This window comes from Tripterygium wilfordii, chromosome 17 (assembly GCF_013401445.1).
Source record: "Tripterygium wilfordii isolate XIE 37 chromosome 17, ASM1340144v1, whole genome shotgun sequence".
Taxonomy (NCBI): domain Eukaryota; kingdom Viridiplantae; phylum Streptophyta; class Magnoliopsida; order Celastrales; family Celastraceae; genus Tripterygium; species Tripterygium wilfordii.
In genome coordinates, this window is record NC_052248.1 from 2,789,771 (window position 1) to 2,815,316 (window position 25,546).

The 25,546-nt window shown below is 36.7% G+C and overlaps 2 protein-coding genes across 2 annotated transcripts; both read left to right on the forward strand.

Moving 5' to 3' along the window:
• The first annotated feature begins 1 nt into the window (after position 1).
• LOC119983087 (CCR4-NOT transcription complex subunit 1-like) lies at positions 2-21,053 on the forward strand. The gene is made up of 51 exons (XM_038826751.1): positions 2-232; positions 1,105-1,402; positions 1,493-1,721; positions 1,800-2,139; positions 2,255-2,368; positions 2,447-2,575; positions 2,657-2,848; positions 2,941-3,135; positions 3,389-3,526; positions 3,652-3,774; positions 3,864-4,117; positions 5,353-5,456; positions 6,842-6,936; positions 7,068-7,307; positions 7,860-8,051; positions 8,153-8,234; positions 8,364-8,431; positions 9,680-9,825; positions 9,933-10,041; positions 10,173-10,319; positions 10,428-10,475; positions 10,560-10,688; positions 10,792-11,031; positions 11,113-11,253; positions 11,356-11,441; positions 11,526-11,631; positions 12,374-12,469; positions 12,588-12,740; positions 13,027-13,209; positions 13,304-13,536; positions 13,646-13,778; positions 13,861-13,986; positions 14,850-14,894; positions 15,586-15,663; positions 15,837-15,953; positions 16,542-16,668; positions 16,747-16,847; positions 16,926-17,063; positions 17,150-17,233; positions 17,367-17,513; positions 17,597-17,725; positions 17,839-17,886; positions 17,987-18,133; positions 18,216-18,277; positions 19,161-19,314; positions 19,403-19,594; positions 19,698-19,802; positions 19,892-20,023; positions 20,151-20,384; positions 20,601-20,702; positions 20,785-21,053. The coding sequence occupies exons 1-51, from the start codon at positions 134-136 to the stop codon at positions 20,932-20,934; spliced, it is 7,260 nt and encodes a 2,419-aa protein (XP_038682679.1). The 5' UTR covers positions 2-133; the 3' UTR covers positions 20,935-21,053.
• A 2,544-nt stretch (positions 21,054-23,597) lies between these two features.
• LOC119983088 (putative expansin-B2) lies at positions 23,598-25,213 on the forward strand. The gene is made up of 4 exons (XM_038826752.1): positions 23,598-23,781; positions 24,048-24,160; positions 24,482-24,663; positions 24,768-25,213. The coding sequence occupies exons 1-4, from the start codon at positions 23,598-23,600 to the stop codon at positions 25,093-25,095; spliced, it is 807 nt and encodes a 268-aa protein (XP_038682680.1). The 3' UTR covers positions 25,096-25,213.
• Positions 25,214-25,546: the final 333 nt, after the last annotated feature.

The window sequence follows — 25,546 nt, forward strand, 5'->3', positions numbered from 1 at the left end:
GACCTAGATATTACTCCAAAAGGCAGAGCTTCACCTCTTTTGACCACCAATCTCCGAAACCCTCCATCTCAATTTATCTGAAGTCTCTCGCTCGCTCTCTGCTGATTGAAGCTGCAGCTTCCGATCTTTCACCATGCCTACCTTGTCTTCGACGATTCCGTTCCAGATTCGATTTATGTTGCAGAGCGTGAACGAAGCCAACGCCGACTCTATTTACCGAGAGCTCTGTCAGGTAAGCGCAATCGTAGGCTGATACGCACTCAAAGACGCGCTTATGTAGGCATATGAGATGTGCTTATATGTATTCTGTTTCCTTTCAATTCCTCGGAAACCCTAGGTATTTTTCTAGCTCGAGATTCAGTGAAGAATGCGTGAATTTTGAGCGGTTCCGGTTCATTTCAACCATAGGTTGAGCATTGTTTATGGCTAGACGGCTGCAATTTTGGGCCTGGAATGTGGATTATCGCACAATAGTTGGGTTTACACTGGTCTTTACATGAATTTTAGTGCGACTTAATGCTGCTGATGATAGCCATTGCTAAAAAACGGCTGATCACAATCTGGTAGTCCTTGGTGAACTTGTGTTCAGAAACGTGGTTGGTAAATGAATGTGGAGTTTTTCTCCTCGAAACTTTGTCTGAATGGCATTGTGGGGACGAGTTTTTGTTTCTTAAACCATTTAATAAAATGAGCAACAACATGTTACTGTTATCACTGGTTCAATGTCTTAAAACTGGTGTTCATAATTCATCCTACTTCTGTGATTTCTTCATTGCCGAATACAATCTAAATTATTATCCTTTTATTGAGAAGTCCCATATATGAGATGACCGGCTCTAGAACAGCTTGTCGAGATGAGAGCTTCTCATAACCACATATCATACCTTTATGGACATGACTTATGAATATATAACTACAAACTGAACCTTTATGTTCATGATATTTGTGCTGAGTGAAAAGATCAATTTATGCAGATGAAAATTTGTAGGTTGGGTCACTACCTTGTTGAGTTTCGATGGGCTGAGTGATGATTAATATCACAAACAAAACATTTTTATGCATTCCCTAGATTCTATCTGATATGGTGAATTTTCTATCTATCAGTTTGCTGATCATGGAATTGAGGGAAGTGTTGTGATTCTCCAAACCTGCTTGGATCACTTGCATTTTGACCCGACAGAGTTGAAAAACATGCAGCTGGAATCAGTTCTGATGTCAATTTTTACTTACATTATGGAGAAACCAAATTTCAGTACAATCTTTTGTCAGTCACTCGAGGGTATAGATATCAGTGAAGGATATCTGCAGAATTTGTCAAATTGCTTTCACTTATCTGCATCAGAAAAAGTTGGTATTGGTCTTGCTTTGTCTGATTCTGAAAACCCTGATACCAGTTTGTGTGGTAGGTTATGCGCCTCAAGTGTATATTCGTTTCTTTGTTTTTTTATTAAGTCTTTCGGCTTGAGGTTAAAACATTTCCATCACCATCCAGGGAAATTTTTTTGCATGGCTCAGATAGAGGAATTGTCTGCCAAACGTGGTTTATTAAATTCTTCTGAGCAATTTCAAAGCATCCTGATGTTCCTCCAACGATCTGAGGGCCTCTCGAAGCATGTAGATTACTTTGTGCAGATGTTATCTTTGTTGCAGTCGGAGGATGCTAATTCATTTGTTCTCACTCCATTGCTTTCAGATGAGATGCGTGAGGCCAATTTTTCAAGGTATAGTCATGTTCTTTTCATTTGTTTGTGTTGTTGGAAGGCAAAATCTACTTACTGGATTTTCTCTTCTGCCCACAGGAACCTGGAATTGTTTCACTTAAGCAAAGGAGATGATTTTGATGCTATTTTAAGTGAGATGGAGAAGGAAATGAGCATGGGAGATATACTGAAAGAACTAGGCTATGGATGCACAGTTGATGCCTCACACTGTGGAGAGATTTTGTCACTCTTTTTGCCTTTGACTGAGATTACCATTTCTAAGATACTTGGCACTGTGGCTCAAACCTATGCAGGTCTGGATGACAACCAGAATACATTTTCAACCTTCAGCATGGCCCTTGGGTATAATGTTTCATCTGAACAGCCATCTTTTAGCTCCTGGAATATTGATGTCCTTGTGAAAACCATTAAGCAACTTGTGAGTTTTACTTTTGCTTTCCTTAATGCTCTTTTATCTTAATTGTGGCAGATGTCAACTTCCAATTTTTTGTTAAGGAAATATGTCTGTTTCTTAGTATTCGTCCTGGATGCAGGCTCCTAATACCAATTGGATCCAAGTTATTGAGAATCTTGATCACGAGGGCTTTTACATGCCTAACGAGGAGGCGTTTGCATTTTTCATGTCTGTGTACAAACATGCATGTCAGGTACCTCTTTTATACTTCATGAGAAGTTACTATGTGTTTTGGTGTGTTTCCCTGAACCTGTGTACTTGAGCCTTGCAGGATCCATTCCCTCTTCATGCCATTTGTGGCGCTCTATGGAAGAATACGGATGGTCAACTATCTTTTCTTGAATATGCTGTTAAAGCACCTCCTGAGATATTTACCTTCATTCATTCTTCAAGACAGCTGGTACGGTGCTCTATGCCTCTGGTTTAAATTCTACACTATTGTAACTTCTGTTTGATTGTTATTGATTGACTATTATTGCAGGTCTATATGGATGCATTGCATAGCCATAAGCTTCAAATTGGTCAGACAAATCATGCGTGGCTGTGTATCGACCTTTGGGATGTGCTTTGTGAACTGGCTGAGAGGGGTCATGCTAGGTCCGTCCGATCAATGCTTGAAAATCCAGTGAAACACTGTCCTGAGGTCTTACTGCTTGGAATGGCTCATACCAGTGTATGCTTTCTGCTTTCATCGGTGATCGAAGGCTGCATAATTTTTTAATCTATGCATAGTTTGATTTATTAATGTTTCTTCTCTGAATGCAGACTGCGTATAACCTCCTGCAAAATGAAGTTTTTTTTACTCTTTTTCCCATGATGGTTAAAAGTACTGTGGCGAATGGTCTGGTGCTACATCTGTGGCATATTAATCCTGATATTGTGTTGCGAGGATTTGTGGATGCTTACAGCATTGAGCCAGACACCTTGACAAGAATATTGGACATCTGTCAAGAGCTAAAGGTAAAATTTGTGGAAATAGTGTTTTCTTGTTTTTTTTTTTACATTTTATTACAACCTGAATGCAGAAAAAAAAGAGTTATTTATCATCGTAAAGTAGAATAATGAGCCTCCAGACTTTAGATTTTCTGCTGGGAAAAAAAGAAGAAGGTTCTGATGTGTGGAAGCTTTGATGGGTTTAGGCTGTCATGTTTTGAAGCTTGCTGTATGCTTATGTCATCTTTTCCCACTTTCATGTTTGTAATTTATTTTGCAGATCCTGTCTTCAGCTCTAGAGATGATTCCTTCCCCTTGCAGCATTAGATTGGCAGCCCTTGCTTCACGAAAAGAGCTTGTAGACCTTGAGAAGTGGCTGAGTTATAATCTAATCACATACAAGGATTTTTTCTTTGAGGTAGCGTGTAACTGTCAACTCACCTACCATCGTAAAGAATCAATACTTGGTGCAGCTATGTTTTTGCTGAAGAATGTAATTATTTTAATTTAGACAGGCTAACACTTGTACTGCTACTTTTTCAGGAGTGTCTGAAGTTTTTAAGAGAGATTCAGTTTGGTGGGGAGCAGGATTTGCCTGCCAAATCTTCTCAGCATTCTGTTACTGTTATAAATCTATATATGGAGACAAGTTCTACCTTCTCAAAGGTTTGTTCTACATTTTCTTTAATATGCCATTTCATGTGTCATTCTTTTCTATTATGTGCGAATCTGTTATCTCTCTGTATATCTAACAGGTCCTCAAGGCTCATACTGGTCTTTTGACCTCATCCGAACTTTCTGAGGAAATGGAACAGTTGCACATAACGACCATGGATTCTAATCCAAAGCTGCAAAATGGTGGTGCTGCAGATTCTTCTGTCTCTGAAGGATATGCAGATGATATTGAGGCGGAAGCAAACTCTTACTTCCATCAAATGTTTTCTTGTCAGTTAAGCATTGATGCAATGGTTCAAATGCTTGCTAGGTTTAAGGAATCTTCTGTCCAGAGGTATTGCTGAATCTTTGAAGCTATTTTTCTTGCCGCTCACATCTTAATTTTCATCTTAATTTTTCATCATTTCCCTGAATTGTTTCAAGCTTCAAAAGCTTTAATTTAATTTTTGTTCTTTTATAATTTACTTGTCTTGACTTCCAGTCATTGGCATTAATATACATGTTAAGTTACTGCCCATGGAAGAGTTCATTAGGGATAGCAATTTTATTGTGTAGCATTTGACCCTTTCTTTCTCTCTTGTTCTGGAAAGTGTGCATGCAGACATTCAGAAAGAGCGCATACACTCAATTTTTAGTTTTGATTATAAATTTTTTTATATTGCCTTACATAGTTACATGATATATATAATATAAACATGACATATACATTGGTTTTTTATTATCTAATTCCTTATTTAAATGTATGTATTATGTGATTGTACATAACTTGTTAGATATGATGCTACAATATCTAATCTTTCAATGAGATAGAATGCTATAATGGTGTCTAATATTAACAGTACATATTTTAATATAGTTTTATTAAAAGGGTATGAATAGACTTTTCTTGAGAAAGGCCCTTCCACAGTTCCACTCTATAGGCAGGCGGGTATCCACTGGTGAACATCTGAATGGCTAACAGAGAGGGAATGAAGGGGCGTCAATGAGATTCCCACCCAACCAAACATACCTCTTTGAATCCCTTTTTGAAGGGAATTTCACTCTTTTCTGAATGGAACCTCTTTTGACTTCCTCAGCTGGAAAGCCATTGCGAGGCTCAACACAAAAAACCAAAGTTACTTGTATGAAAAAATATATCTGAATATCCCTACCTTCGAAGACACTCTCAAAACACGTTTACTCTATGGTTTCTGATGCTTGGGCTTGTTGTCTCTCTGGCATGCGACCGAGTCTCTCCATCATGTCTTTCTGGCTTGTCCAATAGTTGGGTAGTTGGAGTTGATCCTTTTTGCTGAGTAATATGCCGTTTCTTGCAAATCTACCTGTCCTGCACCGGATTTGCATCATCATGGATCTCAAACGTTCTTTTTTGCCCAACCAAACATGCTCTTTAATGATCCTGTGCTTTAATCGAATCTGGCAAAATGCTTAGAAGTTGATTGGAAATATGGTGGTCTGTGTGACTGTGCGTTATTTGTTTGATGTCTAATGGATATTTGTGGATGCGACATACTGTTATTTACACTTTGCATTGGTAATGATTTAAAGTTTTTCTGTGCAAACTGACAGGGAACAATCAATTTTTGAGTGCATGATTGCGAATCTGTTTGAGGAATACCAATTCTTCCCAAAGTATCCTGAAAGGCAGCTTAAAATCGCTGCTGTTCTTTTTGGTGAGTTTTTAAGAATGTTAGATCGTTACCTTAAATTGATTATTGTAATCCAAAAATCTTTTAGTCTTGGCTTCATGTGTACTTGTTAGGTTTTAAGAAGCTTAATGTAACGGCTTGGATTTGTATGCTACGGTCAATTCTATCATTATGGGTATATTGGACTGTGTTGTCTTCTCATTTTTGTGTTATTACTGCTGAGATATTGGTGCTTGGAAAAATGACCAAGTCCTTGCGTTCACACTATTGCAATTGTGTCACTGATTGAAGTCACCTTGAAATCAATAATTGTCTAATTTTGTAGCTTATCCGCATATTCAGAGCTGAGTGAATTATATGATGGTGATAGAGCAAAAAATAAGCAGTTGTATCCTTAATATTGAAACATTAGTATGCACACTTTTCCTTGAAAACTCTGAACAGTCTCAATTATATGCCACATCCCTTCAATACAGTTCTGTATGAAGGAAATGATCTCAAGGTTTAGGGCCTGTTTTTACCATTGCTGTTTTTTTTTTTTTGTAGAAACCTAAAGCTGGTTAACGTTTTTTGAAAAAAAAAAGTGTCTATATGTGTGTGTGTGTGTGTTGGTTTTTTATATAGTTACACATGTGGATTGAAAAGATGGTTTGTTACAATAAAAAGGAGAAGGTGGTTTGTTAAAGTAAAAAACTAGCTATAATTCATGGGGTTTCAAATCCTCCTCTATTTGTAGACCCAATTATAGCCCCTTGTTCAAGTGTCTCTTCTTCTACTTGAGCCTTGGCAAGGCATTGATCTGCTATGATCGTGGATCTATGTAAATCTGGCTCTGGACTTAGACAATCAGATCTATGTGTTTGCGGAGGGTTGTGAAACTTTCTGTATTCTTCTTCTTAGTAGTTGCAATTGATGATGAACTCCTTATATTGTGCATGTGGGGGGGGGGGGGTCTTCAAGCAATGGACTGTGCCTTTAGCTATTGCTTTCAAAGATTTTAGACCATCTCTTGGCATTCATGCTTTTAAGGGCCTAGTGGCTAAATGATTCGTGAGATTTTCCTTGGGAGTTTTTTGTTTGATGCGCTGGCAGGTTTAATGATTATTTTGTCAGCTAGCAACTCTGATACGTCAAAACAGAATTGTGGAGGCTGAGGGGATTTGGTGTTGTACTTCTCATCGTTCTTACTTATTTTGACATCACACCCATGATTCTCATCCTATACAGGCTACATAGAGCCTGCTTCAAAATATGAATATTATTGATGAGCTGTTAAGACTTTTTAGGCATTGGATATGAAGTGCTCCAAGGAATTTGGAATCTAAGTCATTTGGAAACCATATATATTTTATTGCACCTTGCATCATTCGGCCATATTTACAATCCTGTCTTGTTGAAACATATTTCAGGCTCTGTTATCAAGCACCAGCTTGTTACTCATCTCACACTTGGAATTGCTCTACGTGGTGTTTTAGATGCTCTTCGTAAACCTGCAGATTCAAAAGTTTGTATCATGTCCACTGTCGTCTCTATGATCTATATGATTGGCTTCTCTCTCTCTCTCTCTCTCTCTTTTTTCTTCCCCTTTTTTTAAAAAATGCAAGTATTCTATTTTTTTGACCTCTGGGTATGCAGATGTTTGTATTTGGGACAAAGGCTTTGGAGCAATTTGTGGATCGTTTGATTGAGTGGCCTCAGTATTGCAACCATATCTTACAAATATCTCATCTGCGCGCTACTCATTCTGAACTTGTTGCTTTCATTGAACGTGCGCTGGCTAGGATTTCATCTGGCCATTTTGAGGTGGATGGGGGCAGCAATGCTTCTGGTGCTCATCACCAGGGATCCTCACAAGCTACTTCTGGACATGGGGAGGTAATGTTGGTGCTCTTTTGGTTTTGTGAGATTATCGTGACATTGGAGATTTTTTATTCAATTCTATCTGCCCAAAACATTGCATAGCCAGTGGCCACTATACATTTACTGTGTTATTTTCAGTAATCATTAGTTTCTTACTAGCATGTTTGGCTGCAAGTAAACTAATGATGTAGTGCACTATAACTGAATAGTCAAAGCATTGCCTTTGATGTTTGTCATTGCTATGATATGTGTTTCATCTGTAGAGACACCTCTATGATGTAGGTATTCTGGGTTGGTTGTTTGAGGCATTTTTTTAGGCTTCATTGAAAGGTCGAACGTAGCCTGTGGTCGATTTTTATACTTCTAGATTCTATTCTTGTTGTATCATGATTTTTCCTCACAATTTTTGATCAGATACTCGGAGAGTGATTTTGTTTTCATTTTTTTTCGTTGTATATCAAAATTTTCCTAGTCACATCACAAAATGCAGTAAAGCAGCTGGAAAGTTGGTGATGCAATTTAAACAGCAATTTTGTTCTTTATCTTTTTGATGTGTGGTTATTGCAGGTAAATGGTCATAGCATTGCGCAGTCTGGGCAACACGTTTCTTCTACATTGCAGCTTCAACAGAGGCAAGAAGGTCTTATTGATGGCCATCATAAGGCTTCTGTTGCTTTATTGAATGACATGAAGCCGCCTTTATCTTCTGGAGGCCAACCTTCAGTTCCCCCACTAGTTGATGCTTCTGGTATTCAGAAGGTATGCCCTGTTAGCATTTCCTCTCTAATAACTTGTGATTTTGTTAGCAATGACATTCTGATTCCATTTTTTTTTTTTTACTGTTCTCATGGACATCGTAGACACAGAATGCCATTGGTGCTCCTGCTATGTTGTCTTCTTCCCCTGGTTTTGTCCGTCCTTCTCGAGGAGCTTCTTCTACCAGTAATTTTTCATCTCTTGCTCGTAACGCATTGCTTTCTGAACTTAGTGTCTTCCTGTGCTCTGGGTTTCTGTTTTAGTGAATTTGTATCTCTGCATACATACCTATTCATAGAATATTATTTAATGCAGAGTTTGGCTCAGCTTTAAACATCAAAACACTTGTTGCTGCCGCGGAGAGAAGAGAAACTCCCATTGAGGTATACTTTATAATTTTGTTGCTCATTTTTTTCTTCTTCTATATAAAATAGTGATGGAATTCTATCTATTACCTTTTAAGAAATTTAGGAACTAGAACTTACAAGCAGAGATTGATATCTATGATGTCCGAAAACCAATTAAGTTTTATGCTGGAAAAAAGACAATTTCATTTAGTATTTATAGACTTGGAGAAGTCATGATAGGTTCCTAGGGAAGTAATGTGGTGGATTTTAAATAAGAGGGTAGTACCAATTAGTTATATTACTATGATCAAGGATATGTATGAAGGAGCCGTAGTTAGTGTTAGGACTAATAGAGGAGTTACAAAGGAGTTTTTCATCACAGTAGGTTTACACCAAGACTCAGCACTAAGCCTGTTCCTATTTGTTATAGTCATGGATGAACTCACACGACATATCCAAGGTGAGGAATCTTGGTGCATGTTGTTTGCGGATGGTATAGTTCTAGTGGATGAGATCATGAGATAATATTGAGAGTTAGCTCAAAGCATGAGATATGGAGGCAAACTCTAAAAGATATACTCCCTCCGTCCCATTTTAATTGTCCTCTATTCCTTTTTGGGATGTCCCAAAATGCATGCCCATTTCAATTAATTAAAACTAATTTCATCCATTTTAATCATCTTACCCTTATTTACCCTTAAATTGAAAAGCTAATGGAGTGAATTCCCAGGAGTCATTGACATCTTAATTGTTCTCTATAAATGAGGGTATAAATGTCAAGTTAAAGGGGAGTAATGCAATTTCTTAAATTGTGTGTAAAATTGAAGGGGACAATTAAAATGGGACGGAGGGAGTAAATTAAATAGGATTAAAACATAAAATATGATATGTAAATTTAGTAAGTGCAGACAAGGGAACGAACAAACGATTGAATTAGGTGGGACAAAAGTAACAAAAAGAAAGATTGTTAAATATCTTGGCTCGTTTTTCCAAGATGACGGAGACATTAGCGAAGATGTAGTTAATAGGACTAAAAAGAGTGGATAAAGTGGAGGAATGCATCCGGAGTTTTATGTGACTGCCAAAAGCTTATGTTATGTACTAGGTCGCCTGAGCTTGTTTAATGGTGTACGTGGTGCACTACATCAGTGAAAAAGTTGTTTTTTTTTGTCTTCATTTTGGACTTGTACCTGCATGTTTCAGTTCTTCTGTTTTTCATGCCAGCCTTGTGCCAATCTCCCGCATTTAAATAATTCTTGCATATTTTTGACTTCCTGCTTACAGGCTCCAGCGTCCGAGATTCAGGACAAGATTTCATTTATAATTAATAACATCTCAGCTGCAAATGTTGAAGCTAAAGCAAAAGAAGTTACTGAAATATTGAAAGAACAGTACTATCCTTGGTTTGCAGAATACATGGTGATGAAAAGGTATGTGGATGTCTGCATGAGCCATTAATTTTGTTTATAGGAGTTGCTGTGTTACTAGATCACAATTTTGTTGTACCTGCGCCTGATCTTGCTTGACTTCTTGACAGAGCAAGCATTGAGCCGAATTTTCATGACTTGTACTTGAAGTTCCTCGATAAAGTTAACTCAAAGGCTTTAAATAAAGAGATTGTTCAAGCCACTTATGAAAACTGCAAGGTACTTGAGTCTTCTGCTTCATACGTAGATTTGATTTAGTTAGTGTTATAATAGCGTTAGCTTCCTCATTTGGAAGTAGTAAAAGAAAGAGAAAAAAAATAATCATATGTTGTATCCTTGCAATCTTTCAGGTTCTTCTAGGTTCGGAACTTATAAAATCAAGTTCAGAAGAGCGTTCATTACTTAAGAATTTGGGAAGCTGGCTTGGAAAATTAACCATTGGCAGAAATCAAGTTTTAAGGGCTCGCGAAATAGATCCAAAATCATTGATAATCGAGGTAACAGTCGCATATATATGATTCTTCTCGAGGCTAGCAATTTCTTGCTAGACTTGCTGGTACACTTAGCATTCTGCCATTTGATTGGGTCATTTATTTTTGTTGCAGGCGTATGAGAAGGGATTGATGATTGCGGTGATTCCATTTACTTCAAAGGTTTGGATGTACTGACTTACGATTTTTCTTTAATTGTGTTAATTGCTTTTTTGCTGTGATTTTGATGTAAATTACTTGATGTAGATTCTTGAGCCGTGCCAAAGTAGTCTTGCTTATCAGCCTCCAAACCCTTGGACCATGGGTATTCTTGGATTGCTAGCAGAGATCTATTCGATGCCAAACTTGAAAATGAATCTCAAGTTTGACATAGAGGTAAAGATTTAATAAGTAGTCAACTTCATGCACAACCCTATGAAGGATGATGTTTCATCATTAACTTATGTACTGACTTGCCTCTAATATGTTGGCATTTAAGGTGCTATTCAAGAATCTCAGTGTTGACTTGAAGGAGCTAACGCCAACTTCACTTCTCAAGGATCGAAGAAGAGAAGTTGAAGGGAATCCTGATTTTTCTAGTAAAGACGTTGGAATATCACAACCTCAGATTGTTGGTGAAGTCAAGTCAGGAATAATATCTCAACTAAATCATGTTGAGCTACCTCTTGAAGTTGCTAGCCCACCCAATTCTAGTGGGCATACACATATGTTATCTCAGGTTTTGTATTTTTGGTTTTATATGGTTGGATTTATGAATTTCAATTTTTTCTGGGAGGTTTAACATCTCTTGAAGTTTCAGTATGCTGCTCCCCTTCATCTTTCTTCCGGTACATTGATGGAGGATGAAAAGCTGGCTGCACTAGGCTTGTCAGATCAACTTCCTTCTGCTCAGGGGCTTTTCCAAGCTACTCCCGCCCAGTCGCCTTTCTCTGTTACTCAGGTTTAGTTAGCTCTCCTATTTAGAAGTGTGTTTGAATTTTGTATTTAGAAGTGTGTTTGAATTTGGTGTTTACTGCTTATCTGGTTCTGTTGGCATTCTCAGCTTCCCACACCAATACCTAACATTGGAACTCATGTTATTATCAACCAGAAGCTTAACGCATTGGGCTTGCACTTACATTTTCAGAGGTTCAAAGCTATTGCCAGTCTCTTTCTTGCTTAGTAATTTAATTGGCCAGTATGATAATTAATCACCTCAATTATTTTGTGCAGAGTGGTTCCAATTGCAATGGATAGAGCTATCAAGGAAATTGTGTCGAGTATCGTGCAACGCAGTGTTTCTATAGCAACTCAGACAACAAAAGAGCTTGTTTTGAAGGTTTGTGAAACTGGACTTATCAAAGCTTTATATTTATATACTAAGTGACTGGTCATATCCTCTTCCGACAAACATATCATGTACTATGTAATGTAAACTTGCTGCCTTATTTCTTGGTTTCACCGTTATTTTCTCATCCAACATTCTTAAGTTGGATGTATCCAGAAGTTGCATTATATCACACTGTTCTATCAAAACATTCAAAATGATTGTTGTAAAAATAATAAAATGTACTCTCGTTTGATGAACTGTAATTCTAGTTTATTTAGGTTGAGGTTTGAGACTTGAATATGCAAATTAATTTTTATTTTATCAAAAATCAAAACATTTATGAACTATCTTCTCCGGATTAGGATGTGAATTGAGGGAAGATATTTCACTGATAAAGAAACCAAATGATAAACAGGGAAAAAAAATCAGTGGGAAGGCACAGGTGTAGAGTGGATACTTGCTTGCATGGGCTTGCACTAGCTCTTGTGGAAAGTTTACCTTTGAATGTAGAAATTAAATAAAATATATCAGTTCTGGAAAGCATTTATGCTGGACTCCCAAAACTACACAATATGAACGAGACAGGGGACTAATGAAACAGTCGCAACTGCGATATATTTTTCTAGTTCTCCTTTATAATTCGGAAGAAATACCCTTCCAACTATTCTGCTGTTCTAGCCCTATGAACCCTTCTTGAGCTTATCCTTTTTATTTGCTAATGTTATTCTTACTCTTATTGAAATCCATATAGGATTATGCTATGGAATCAGAGGAGACGCGTATATATAATGCTGCGCACTTGATGGTTGCAAGTTTGTCTGGAAGTTTAGCCCATGTGACCTGCAAGGTATAACTGTTTGGTTTTTTATTTTGTGTGACTGACCTCTTAATATCTTAGTGAGTTTTTTTTTTTTTTTTTTAAATCTTCTACTAATTAGTTTTCAATTGTATTTGTTGTTTACTAGGAACCCCTACGCGGTTCGATATCAAGTCATTTAAGAAATTCCCTTCAGAATTTGGGTATAGCAAATGAACTTCTGGAACAAGCTGTGCAACTTGTTACAAATGATAATCTGGATCTTGGTTGTGCCGTAATTGAGCAGGCTGCTACAGATAAGGTTACTTCTTTTGTTTTGATATTTAAATACGGTTGCTGGTTGCATGAACTGCAAAAATAAGATTGATTAGTTTATATATTGAAGGTTGGTGAATATTATACTATCATTCCATTCATGGACTCTGATTTGGATTAATGAATTTGCTTCTCTCTTGGGTACTTGATTTTATTTAATGAGACTTAATGCTTTGTTTTCTTGGACATTTTGTTATAGCTAAATTTATCCATTCTCAGCGATGCATTTTGGTCTCTGAAGAGTCCTTTAATATTGGTATTTTGCATATTAGGCAATACAAACTATTGATGGGGAGATAGCTCAGCAGCTTTCTCTTAGAAGGAAGCACAGAGAAAGTATTGGCCAAACGTTTTTTGATGCAAATGTGTATGCACAAGGTTCTATGGGTGTTTTACCGGAGGCCCTTCGCCCTAAACCTGGACACTTGTCTCTCTCGCAACAACGAGTTTATGAGGTATACGTGTGATGACTGATGACATTAATTATCTTCAGAAGAGCAGTACTGAAGTTATTAGCTCCTAAGGTCTCCTTTCTTTTTTTCTTTTCAGGACTTTGTCCGCCTTCCCTGGCAAAATCAATCTAGCCAGAGCTCCCATGCTATGCCTCCGGGCCCTTCTATACCATCCAGTGCTACTGGTGTAACTAGTTCATATAATTCATCTTCCGGCCAACTTAGCTCAGGCTTCTCTTCTGGTCCTGGGAATTCAGGATTTGAAGCGGTTCCTCGGCCACTGGATGCTGCTTCTGAGGGAATGGAACCTAGTTCTGCTGCACTTCTTAGGTATTCAGCTTCCTTGCTAATTTGGCTACTATATCTTTCTGTTTCTTATATAAGTAATATTTTAAAATTTTAATTGTGTGTTATGATAATATTTGTTTCGTTATATCAGTGCCTCATCCATTCATACTGGGACACCTGATGGTGTTATCCAGCAAAGTTCAGATAATTTGGTCAGTGCCTCATTCTCTTCTGCTGCTTCTGCCCCTGAATTACATTCAATGGAGCCCTCTGATGATGTGAAAGTAAGAGAGATTATATCTACAAAACATTTTTCTTTCTTGTGGTAATTCATTCTTTTCACTTATGCATCTAATCTTTTGCAAGGAGCTGGGTGTTTCCTCCCAGCCTTTACCTTCACATACTGGCTCTGAGCGCCTTGGAAGCGGCATCTCTGAATCTTCACTACCCACAAGGGATGCTCTGGATAAGTATCAGATTGTTGCGCAAAAGGTAGCTAGACCCTGTTAACTGGCGGCTTTTATTTTGTTAGAATACATATAAATGATATGAAATGTCCCAACCCAACTAGTTAAGTTATTGGGTTGAGTGGCAAAGTAACTAATCTTAACATGGTATCGGAGCATGAGATCTTGGGTTCAAATCTTAGCTTATGCAATTTAAACTCCCATTTGTTGTTGCCCCAAATGTGAGTCTCTGTGTGTGTTTGTAGGTGCCCTAAGTGAGGGCCTTTTGTGAGAGTTACCCTAGTGTTGGGCCTCGTTTGTTGTGCACATGTTTGGGCCGTCGAATTGTCCAGCTCACGCTTGAGCCCCAAGTGAGGTCTTCTAAGAGAGTAGCCCTAATGTTGGGGCTCGTTTATTGTGCATGTGTTGGGCCATCGGATTGTCCAGCCCACACGTGAGGGGGAGTGTTAGAATATGTATATATCATGTGAAATGGCCCTACCCAAGAAGTTAACTAATTGAGTTGTTGAGTTGAATGACTAATCTTAACAATTTTTGTCCACTTGGTTATCACCAAGAAAAAAAATGATGTTTGCTAGGGTATTTTTTCTAATATATGTGCATCATTGCATGCTGCCATGTGCATGTGTTGTGAAACTGTTTGCCCTAGTTGACTTGGGTAAATTGGCTGTGAATTTCATCTGATACTTTATTTACTCATTAATTTATGGGTAGTTTTGAAAGAAAGGGAGTGGGAAAGGGGTTGTTTTTATGTTCGCCCTTGGTCATACAGTTTGCATGGCAGTGTTGCAGTGCTCATTTAGTCGCATTGCTGGAATATTCTTATTCTTTTTTATGTTTTAGTTCAATTTGTTGAAATCTCATACTGACTTATGGGAATGGATTCAGTTGGAAAGTTCGATTAGCAATGATGGCGTGGAAGCAGAGATCCAGGTATTGTTTTTCTTCTCCTTTCTCTTGTATGTATTGTCACAATTCACCGAGTTATACATTTTCCTATGATGGTAATGAATTTATTAAAGGTGCCAGTGGATCCCGTACCCAGAAAGCTCATTTGTAAGAGAGACAGTTGATTACATCCAATATCAAGATTCCTTCCTTTATATTGAAATATCCTCTAAAATAGGGTGTCATCCTTATTTAACTCTTTGAAGATATCATTCCATTTCTAAATCTCCGCTGTCATTTTCCTTCCATGTTCTACCATTGATCTTTGACCATTTAGAGAGAAGTCTCAACTCAGTTTTCCCTTTCCTTCCATGACGTCAAAAGGTGGACTTTCTTTCTTAATTATTGTTCTCAGAAGTAATTAGCTTAGACTTCAATTTCTGCAACTTCTCCTTTTGAATGGAGATGCTTCTAGAATCATTGGAGCCGACTACATCATACCTCGCACAAGGAGAACAAACATGGTGACTCATGAGATCCATCTAAGTTCTCATCAGAACCATTAAGAATTCCATTTTCCTCTTGCCTATTGAGTGTATAATTTCTGAAACATATTCATATCACAACTTTCTAGCTTGGCAATATATTTACTTTGTATGTGGTATACCTTCTGGCTTGTCTCTGCTTGTACATATTATTACAACCAGTTGTATATTTTGTGACCTTTGTTCTTCAGGGAGTGGTTGCTGAGGTTCCTGAGATCATACTTAGATGTGTCAATCGAGATGAAGCTGCCTTGGCTATGGCTCAGAAGGTGTACTGTTGTTTGCAAGAGTACATTATTTTTGATGGGTTTTTGTTAGGGCTAACCTTTTTGTGTCTGTTGATAATCTTCTGATATGAATACTTTTTTTAATATTGTTGTGAAGGAATATCATCCATCTGCCAATGAATTGCATCTTGTTAATAACTTGTATTGTTCGACAGGTTTTCAAGGCGTTATATGAGAATGCATCGAATACTGCTCATGTTAATGCCTTTCTTGCAATTCTGATTGCACTTCGTGATGTCTGCAAGCTTGTTGTTAAGGAGCTTACCAGTTGGGTATGATTTATGAATCCTTTCTTGATGCATATTTGTTTCACAGATCATCAGATGTTAAAAATTCTAATAATTTACTCTCACTGGAAAAGGTAGGCATACATATGTTGTACTTGATGGTCTCATAGATTGTGTATGTTAAGTTTTACAATGTTTGATTATCCACCGACTGATTTTTCATTATAAGATGAATTTATTCTAACAAAATTGCTTATATCACCATATGTAATCCCATGTCTGTTGGCCTTTTCATAAGCAAAAGTCGAGCTTTTGTATGTGTTCCCTTTACTGTTCTTAATGGCGTCATTGGTTATGTTTCAACTTTCAAGGCTATGACTTTAAATCACCATCTGGTGTTGTGGCTGACAGAGACTTAATTAAGCACTCTGATAACTGCAGAGAGATGATAAGCAAAACAGCTTCACTGATGAGGCTGAATGATACCGTAGTGATGTGGAAATTGGGGATGATTTGCCTTCCTCTTTTGTTGGCTCACTTTGTTGTCTAATTTGGTCAATTTTGGTGTTGCTTGCTCAGATGTGTTCTAAGGTTTCTTGCTTATAATTAATTGGTGTGAATTACCACATACAGGTGATTTACTCGGATGAGGAGCGAAAGTTCAACAAGGATATTACCCTTGGACTTATTCGCAGTGAACTGCTCAACCTTGCTGAATACAATGTTCACATGGCGAAACTGATTGATGGGGGGAGGAATAGTATGTTCAAGGATTATTCATTTTAAATGTTTAATGTGTTGCAGTTGAAACAACTGACTTATTGCATGAAATATGCAGAGGGTGCAACGGAGTTTGCTGTTTCCCTACTGCAAACGTTGGTCATTGAAGAACCCAGTCTCATATCGGAACTTCACAGTTTTGTTGATGCATTGGCCAAGGTAGTGTCCGCTCATTATTTATGAGTATCACGAAGGTTTTTGAAATAATTTAAAACTCTAATGTGATTTGACTTGCAGGTTGCTGCAAAACCTGGTTCTTCTGAGCCACTAAAGCAGCTGATAGAGATTGCCAGGAATCCTGTTGCCAACGTTGCTGCTCTATCTGGTTTAACTGCTGGAAAGGAGGATAAGGCAAGGCAATCTAGAGACAAAAAGGTTAAATTAAAGATATTTAGTCAATTATTTACTCTTAGGTATTGAGTGTAGTATCTGATGTGAAATTTATGTGTCTGTGGAAACAGCCTACTGGTTATTCTACCACCATGAGGGATGAGCACAGCAATGTTGAGTCCTTGGAACCAGATCCTACTGGTTTTCGCGATAAGGTGTCTTGATTTAAGTTACCTCTTTTCTGTCTATAGATCTCTCTCTCTCTCTCTCATCAAACCCAAATCCATGTGGGAGTTTTAAATTGACATAGTAAGGGCTTTCTGCTTTGTCTTTATTGTTTGCATGTAGGTTTCCTCACTATTTGTGGAATGGTACAAGATATGTGAACTACATGGCACAAACGAGGCTGCTTGTACCCATTACATTTTAGGATTGCATCAAGATGGGCTGCTGAAAGGGAATGATATGATAGATCGCTTTTTTCGCATCCTCGTGGTATTTTCTTTAATCTTTGATGTCTCTGCTGCTTTTTTTTTTTTTTTACTTTTCCCCCTGGGTAACATCCTTTTTGGTTTCAGGAACTCTCTGTTTCACATTGCCTCTCTTATGAGGTTAACTCTGGTGCACTTCATGCACCTCAACAAGGACAGACTCTATCATTCATTGGCATTGATATTTATGCAAAACTTGTCTTTTCAATCCTCAAGGTGGGTATATTAGGTGCAAATAATTTTGCTGTGGTATCTTTAATTTCTTTTTTTATTTTTTTCCTTTTCCTAATATTTTAATCATTCTAACTTCTCTTATTATCATACTGCAGTATTCTCCTGTGGACCAAGGTTCCAGTAAGCTCTCTCTTTTATCAAGGGTGAGTGTTGCTAAATTTTGGCCCCTGCAAAATCTGCAACCAACACCGTAAATTTCTCTCTCAAATGATTATTTGTGTGATATTCCCTGGAATTCTGCAGATTTTGGCTGTTATAAATAGATTTATACAGAAGGACTCGGAAGAGAAGAAAGCATCTTTCCATCCAATACCATATTTCAGATTATTTATTAACTGGCTTCTAGATCTCAGTTCACTGGATCCTGTTACAGATGGTTCAAACTTTCAGGCATGTCACTTTGCATTTACTTAATGATCATTGTCTTCTTGGGTTTCAATTGTCTGACCATCATTTGTTGCATCCGTTCCAGATTTTGGCAGCTTTTGCCAATGCATTCCATGCTTTGCAGCCACTTAGAGTTCCTGCATTCAGGTTACGATAAGAATCTGTTTAATTATCTGTTAATTCTAGCGTCTGATTTCACTTCTATTGAAACCAACTTCAGTTTTAATTTTGGCATCCTGTGCAAATCTAGCCAATGTATGAGATTATGCATCTTCTGGACCTTAATATTTGGGTTTTTTTTTGTTGAAGAAATATTTAGTTGCTAATTTTTGGGGATAGCTTCCAATCAAGATCTAGAAATGTTGCCTAATTAATAATTGCATACAAAAGCTGGTCATAACATAACTTGTTCACATTTTTGAGTTGCCACTTGATGTTAAATTGGTGTCCAAAAGGAAATTTTTATTCAATTATGTTTCGTGCAATTATCTTGTTATGCGAGTGCTTTTAGCTTTTATTGTGTCCGTGGAGAATCTTATCATTATTTTTTAGAACTTTTTTTTAAAGAACATGAAACTTTTTCCTTATTTTAAAAAAACTGAATTATGTACAAGTTATATTCTGTTCCAAACTTCGAATCTCTCACTGATACCTTTTTCCCAGTTTAATAATCATCAAAGGTTTATGGTATTCCTCAATGTTGTAGATATTGCTTTGAGTATTGGAATTCTTTGTTTAGAGATGTAGGCTTGAATCTCTCTGTGCAGCATGATTTATGCCTTTTGAAAATGTTGTTAAGAGTATGTAGAATACTGGAGCTTATAATCTATGTTCTATATTTTGTTTGCAACATTGCCTTGATTTTCACAATTCCTGGTTTCAAGCTGCACTTCTGAGTATCTCTTTTTACCATGTTTATTCTCTTGAGAAATTTGTTTGGCAGATTGTAGAATATGAAACTTTTTGCATCTATGAATTGCCTGCACTTTTAACTTTTGGTCTCACTAACTTGGATGGAATGCTTCTTCAGCTTTGCATGGCTTGAATTGGTGAGTCATAGGAGCTTCATGCCAAAATTGCTCACTGGAAATGGTCAGAAGGGTTGGCCTCATGTCCAACGATTGCTGGTAGATCTGTTCCAATTCCTTGAGCCATATCTGAGGAATGCTGAATTGGGAGGGCCGGTACGCCAATTGCTGGTCTTTTCTCTTCATAGCTAATCTTAGCTGTAGAGTAAAATGCTGTCTTATGGTTTACATATTGTATATGCAGGTTCGTTTGCTTTATAAAGGTACACTTAGAATGCTGCTGGTGCTACTTCATGATTTCCCAGAGTTCTTGTGCGACTATCATTTCACCTTTTGTGATGTGATTCCTCCAAGCTGCATACAAATGCGTAATATTATCCTTAGTGCATTTCCTCGCAATATGAGACTGCCTGATCCATCTACTCCCAATTTGAAGGTGTTTAATGGAAATTTTGTTTGCCAAAAAGAAAAGCAAGGGAACTTATATATTCATCTGAGCTAATCATATAAAATTTTACCGCTTCATGTCTGTTGCGCAGATTGATTTGCTTCCAGAAATCAGGGAGCCGCCTCACATTCTCTCTGAGGTTGATGCAGCTCTTAAAGCAAAGCAGATTAAAGCAGATGTAGACGATTATCTCATGGTACAGTACTTGTCCCATGATGTCCATTTCAATGGATATATGTGCATATATGTAATTATGTATTTAATCAATGTTTTAAAATTTTGCAGACAAGGCAACCTGGTTCCTTTCTGACAGAACTGAAGCAAAAGCTACTCCTCCCTCCAAGTGATACCGCTTTAGCTGGAACCCGTTACAATGTACCGTTAATCAACTCCCTTGTGCTGTATATTGGAATGCAGGTATATTCTAGTTTTCATGCTGGTTGTTGGTTCCTTTCTCTATGTTTTGTATTTGTAGCTTGAAAAAGTTTTGAAATACATCTGTGTGAAGAGCTTGTGCATAATCATCTTTCGGGAATTCTTTCAGGCCATCCAGCAGTTGCAGGCAAAAGGCCCTCACTCACAATCATCGACCTCTGTCCCTCCAACTAAACTCTTGGTGGATACTGCATTGGAGGTCTATCAGACTCTTGCATCAGAACTGGATACTGAAGGGCGCTACCTCCTCCTAAATGCTGTTGCAAACCAACTCCGTTATCCAAACAATCATACGCATTACTTCTCCTTCATCCTACTGTACTTATTTGCTGAAACAAAACAGGTGAGATGCTTTCTTTTTTTCTTTTCCTTTTTTTAAAGTTTTTTTTAACAATATTTGCTGAGGTATTCATTATCTTTATATCCTTTGTTTCTTTTCCCTCTCCTCTACCTTCGTCTCTTTTGGTAGTGTATGGAAAGCTATAACATAGAATTGCAAAATCAAGTTAGTGTACGAATGAGTGATACTTTAATTAACAATGTACTTTCTCAATGGCAGGAGGTTATCCAGGAGCAAATTACTAGAGTGTTGCTGGAACGCCTTATAGTTAATAGACCTCATCCATGGGGTCTTTTGATTACCTTCATCGAACTCATCAAGGTTGCCATATTTTCAGTATTTATTTTATACACTGAAATAAATTCCCGTGTTTGCTGTACATTAATTTTTGTTGATTTTGCAGAATCCAAGATACAGTTTCTGGAACCAATCCTTCATTAGATGTGCACCAGAGATTGAAAAACTTTTTGAATCAGTTGCGAGATCATGTGGGGGTCCAAAACCCATGGATGAGAGTATGGTGTCGGGGTGGGCATCTGAAAACGCACACTGAGATGTTTGGACTCCATTTCCATGTTTCTAGGATTCGATCACTGTAACCTTTTAAGCCAAGTTGTATACACATCGTTGGTTTATTTATATAATGTTATCTAATACGTTCTATTCTCCTTTGTCGTTGTTGAGTAACCAGTTCTTATGCCCAATTAAAAAATTGATGGCATTTCATGTTGGATGCTACTTTGGATTCTTAGGGCTTGCTTGATTAGGGATAGCAACGGATCGGGTACCCTTCCAATTAGGAAATATGAAAACCGTTTCCATTTAAGATATTTTATACCAAAACCATTTAAAAAACTATTTAAATTGTCAAACCCGGAACCGTTCCATAACCGTTTATTGTTGGGTATCCGTTTATCATTTAACTTGTAATATTTTTAGTTTTTTAAATAATTTATATTAATTATGATTTTATAATTCAAATTAGTCTAATTTATAGTTTTATTAGTATGTTTCTATAAATATATACGTTTTAATATGCTTTATCATGTTATAATTTAATATCCTAGTAGTATACCTTTATAGATGATTTATAATATTATTATTATAATGAATCTTTTTATTAAACGGTTCGGGTACCCTAAACCCGGCATCAAAAACCAAACCCGACCTTAAACCATGACGGGTTTGAATAATCAATTTTTTTATCCCTAATATTTAAACAAAGCTATTATATCAGTATTTGAATTTAACTGTTTGAATTTTTCGTTGTGTGCATTATACATTCATCTCCTTATTAATAAAATATCAAGTATAAGTTAGTGGGAATACAAGGGGCTCTAATTTCGACTCCAATTCTTTCATAAAAATCATGTTAAATCATGATTTTTTTTAAAATATGACTAGTATTTAAGTTTAAAAGTTAGAAATTAGTGTTTATGATTTATGATTTAGAGTTTAGAGCTTAATTTTTAGTGTTTAGAGTGTAAGATTTAGGGTTTATTGTTTATAACTTATAATTTATAATTTTTTTCTCAAAATCTACTATATTATAATATTATGAACACTAAAATACTTAATCACACATTTTAATTAATGATTTAACATAGTTTTGGGAGAGAATTATAGTCGGAATTGAAGCCAGAAATTGGAGCCCCTCCATCCTAAATTAGTGCTATCTTATAAGTTTCACCGAACACATTTTTTACAACGTAAGCTAGCTTTAACTTCAAAAATAAACCTACCAAACACAATCCATATCTTGTGTTCATTATATAATTATTTGGAAATTTTCATTCACCAATTGTGGTGATCTTTCCCAATCACATGATCGTTACAAATATATTGCTTTTCTAAATTATATATTGTTTAACAACCATCTAGCATCTAAATGATAAAACACTTTTGAACCTAAGAAAACAATATCAAGAATAGTAAACACAACCAAGTACACTAAATCCACAGAAGTAGCTATGTTTATATATTAAGTAATTTGTGTTTCACTTCTAATGAGTATAGTGACATTTCACATGGCATCACATCTTTTTAGGCAAACACTTACTTGGCTCAACAAATTTGACAAGAACTACTCTTGCACTTTCTTTTTGGCCTTTCAAAATTAAGGGAAACTTACATAATTCACTGTATCAATTAATTCATTAGAATAGTGTTTTTTTTTTAAATATCGTTGAGAAATATATTTTTCATTGAAATCGAACATTGGACACTCATATGCTTAACCTAGTAGATTATCGACCGAACCACCTCTCATTTATATTAATTAGAATAGTTGAGGGCAAACAAAAAATAATTTAAGTATAATCAATCAAATCAACTTTTCTGATTAATACCTGCAATTAATCAATGTTCTTTGATTAAGTGGACACAATATCTTTACCCAAATTCTGCTGCTGACCTTTTCTTTTTTTTTTTTTGATCTTTTTCTGTAAAAAAAACCCTACTTTCTTACACAGAAAGTGATAGGCATGTGGAGCTTAAATCATAATGTTAGAGGATGGAAGCATTCAATCGGTCATTCCCCCATTCCTTTGAAAGTGATAACCATGTGCACCTATGCTTAATTTCTCTAAAATTCTTTTCAACTTTCTTATCACCAAAAAGTCCATATAATCACACACTAAATACAATCCTACACGTGGCAACAATCAGATGGTGGATATATATACTAATCACCCATTAATCACGTATTGAAGAAAATGTAACACAAACCCCAATTACCGCCAACTATTACGTGCCGTTTGTTTGGGAACGATGTGGACTCTCACGTGAAAGCCAAGCGTTATTTGAACCGTTCGATCAAAACCTGTAACGGGTTGCTAACCACCATTAACGGCAAAATCAACGAACACATTTCGCTTTCTACCGAGACCGCAAATCTAGTTATCAGATTTTCGTGGACGTATTTCCTGGTGAAAGAGTCAGCATGGGAACAAAATAAGTTACGATACGACAAATAAAATTCTCCTCCATAAATCCAGTGGGTCCCTGGATTAACCGCCTGTGTGGGTCCCATCACGTAGACATTAACTGAAAATTAGTCAAGGAGACACGTGGTCTCTTCTGATTGGTTGCATGGATGCTAGGGCAACGCCCATTTCCACTATAAATTCTCCGCTCCCTATCAATTCAAACCCACCAAGGCAATCTAGCCAAAGAGTAGTATTTGAGTTGATTAGTCGCTTAATCAAAGTAGTAATCATGGCAATTGCTCTTAAGTTTTCAGTCTCTCTAGTTGCTCTTGCACTCATGTTTTCTCTTTTCATGAACTCTTGTTACTGCTTCAATCCAAAGCTCCTCAATTTCTCAATGGCTCAATTGGATTCTGAGTGGTCTCCGGCAAAAGCTACTTGGTATGGTCCTGCTGACGGTGCCGGCAGCGATGGTAAATAAACAAATGCAAATGAATATATACACACACACACACACTGTGTTTTTATTACTTACGAGTGGAAGGAAACCTTACACTCTAGATCACATGCAAGAGCTACTTAATAATGTGTGTTCTGAAAATTTGATGATATATATATATATATATATATATATATATGTATATATATGTATGTATGTATGTATGTATGTATATAATATGCATGTGTATTTCAATAAGGTCTTGGTTATTTCATTGTATAGTTGATTTTGTACATATAGGTGGTGCTTGTGGATATGGTGATGCGGTAGAGCAAGCTCCATTTTCTTCATTGGTGTCGGCCGGTGGTTCTGCTTTCTACAAATCAAACGAAGGATGTGGTGCTTGTTATCAGGTGAAAAAATTCATATTCTCTTAACTTTGCTAACAAAAAAAATTCAAAATGTTGAAATAATTATATCACCTATAATTGATACAGTGATTGAATTTGACTATCACCAATATAAATCACTCTTAAATTCTTAATTCATATCTTTTGACTTTTCTTTTTCTATTCGGGATATATTAATTTTTTGTATTTACTAAAATTATTAGAGTATTTTATTTCCATATTAAGTTGACAATGTTCTACTCTGAACAAGCCCTTTCTCTATCAATATCTCTATTCTAACAATGAATAATAATAATATTAATCCTTAATTCGCATTTAATTTAGGTAAAATGCACATCAAATGAAGCATGCTCAGGCAATCCAGCGACAGTAGTAATCACAGACCAATGCCCTGGATGTGACTCGGCCCATTTTGACTTAAGTGGGCATGCTTTCGGAGCCATGGCTAAGCCTGGCCAGGCTGATCAACTTCGCAATGCTGGCGTCCTACAGGTTCAATATCAAAAGTACGTAACCTAATTATTAAATATTACTCCCTTCATATAGTGCTCAAAATATTATAATCAAATTAAAAACTAATATTTGAAAATTTTAAATTAAATAATTGCAGAGTTGCTTGTAACTATCCGGGCAAGACAGTGACTTTTAAAGTTGATGCTGGGTCCAACCCAAACTATTTTGCAACACTAGTTGAATACGATGACAAAGACGGTGAGCTTGGTTCAGTAGAAATCAAACAGGCCTTAGACTCGGCCTCGTGGGTGCCCATGCAACGATCATGGGGTGCAGTCTGGAAACTTGACGCAGGCTCAGCTTTACGTGCACCACTCTCACTCAAGCTAACCTCGCTGGACACAAAGGAGACTATTGTGGCAAGCAATGTGATTCCTGCTGGTTGGCAGCCTGGACAGACTTATAGGTCCCTTGTCAATTTTTAGTTACTGTGTTGGTATTAATATATATCTATAATGTACGTGTGTAATGTGCTGCCCTGATCTTCCACAGTGAAGGAGCAGATTAATATTAAAATCAATATATGAGTCAGTTTGATTAGTAGTATTAATGTCTTTGTATGCCCACCATATTCAAAAAGTCACCCCTTAATTGATATGTTGAAAAATGTGACACTTGGACAAAAAAAGGCATTGAACCAATAAATCCTTACATGCCCATATACATAAAAGGAACAAATAAAATCAATATAATTGCACATTTCATAAAAAAATTATATGAGAAATGCTATCGAGTGCTCTTATGATACTGGATAAATGATATAAATGTATTTTGGAGTTTGAAAAATATATATATTTTAAATTTTAAAAATTAGATGAGAAATTGTTCATCGCTTATGACATGTTGTGATTTCCTTAACAATTGTCTTAAGAGCAC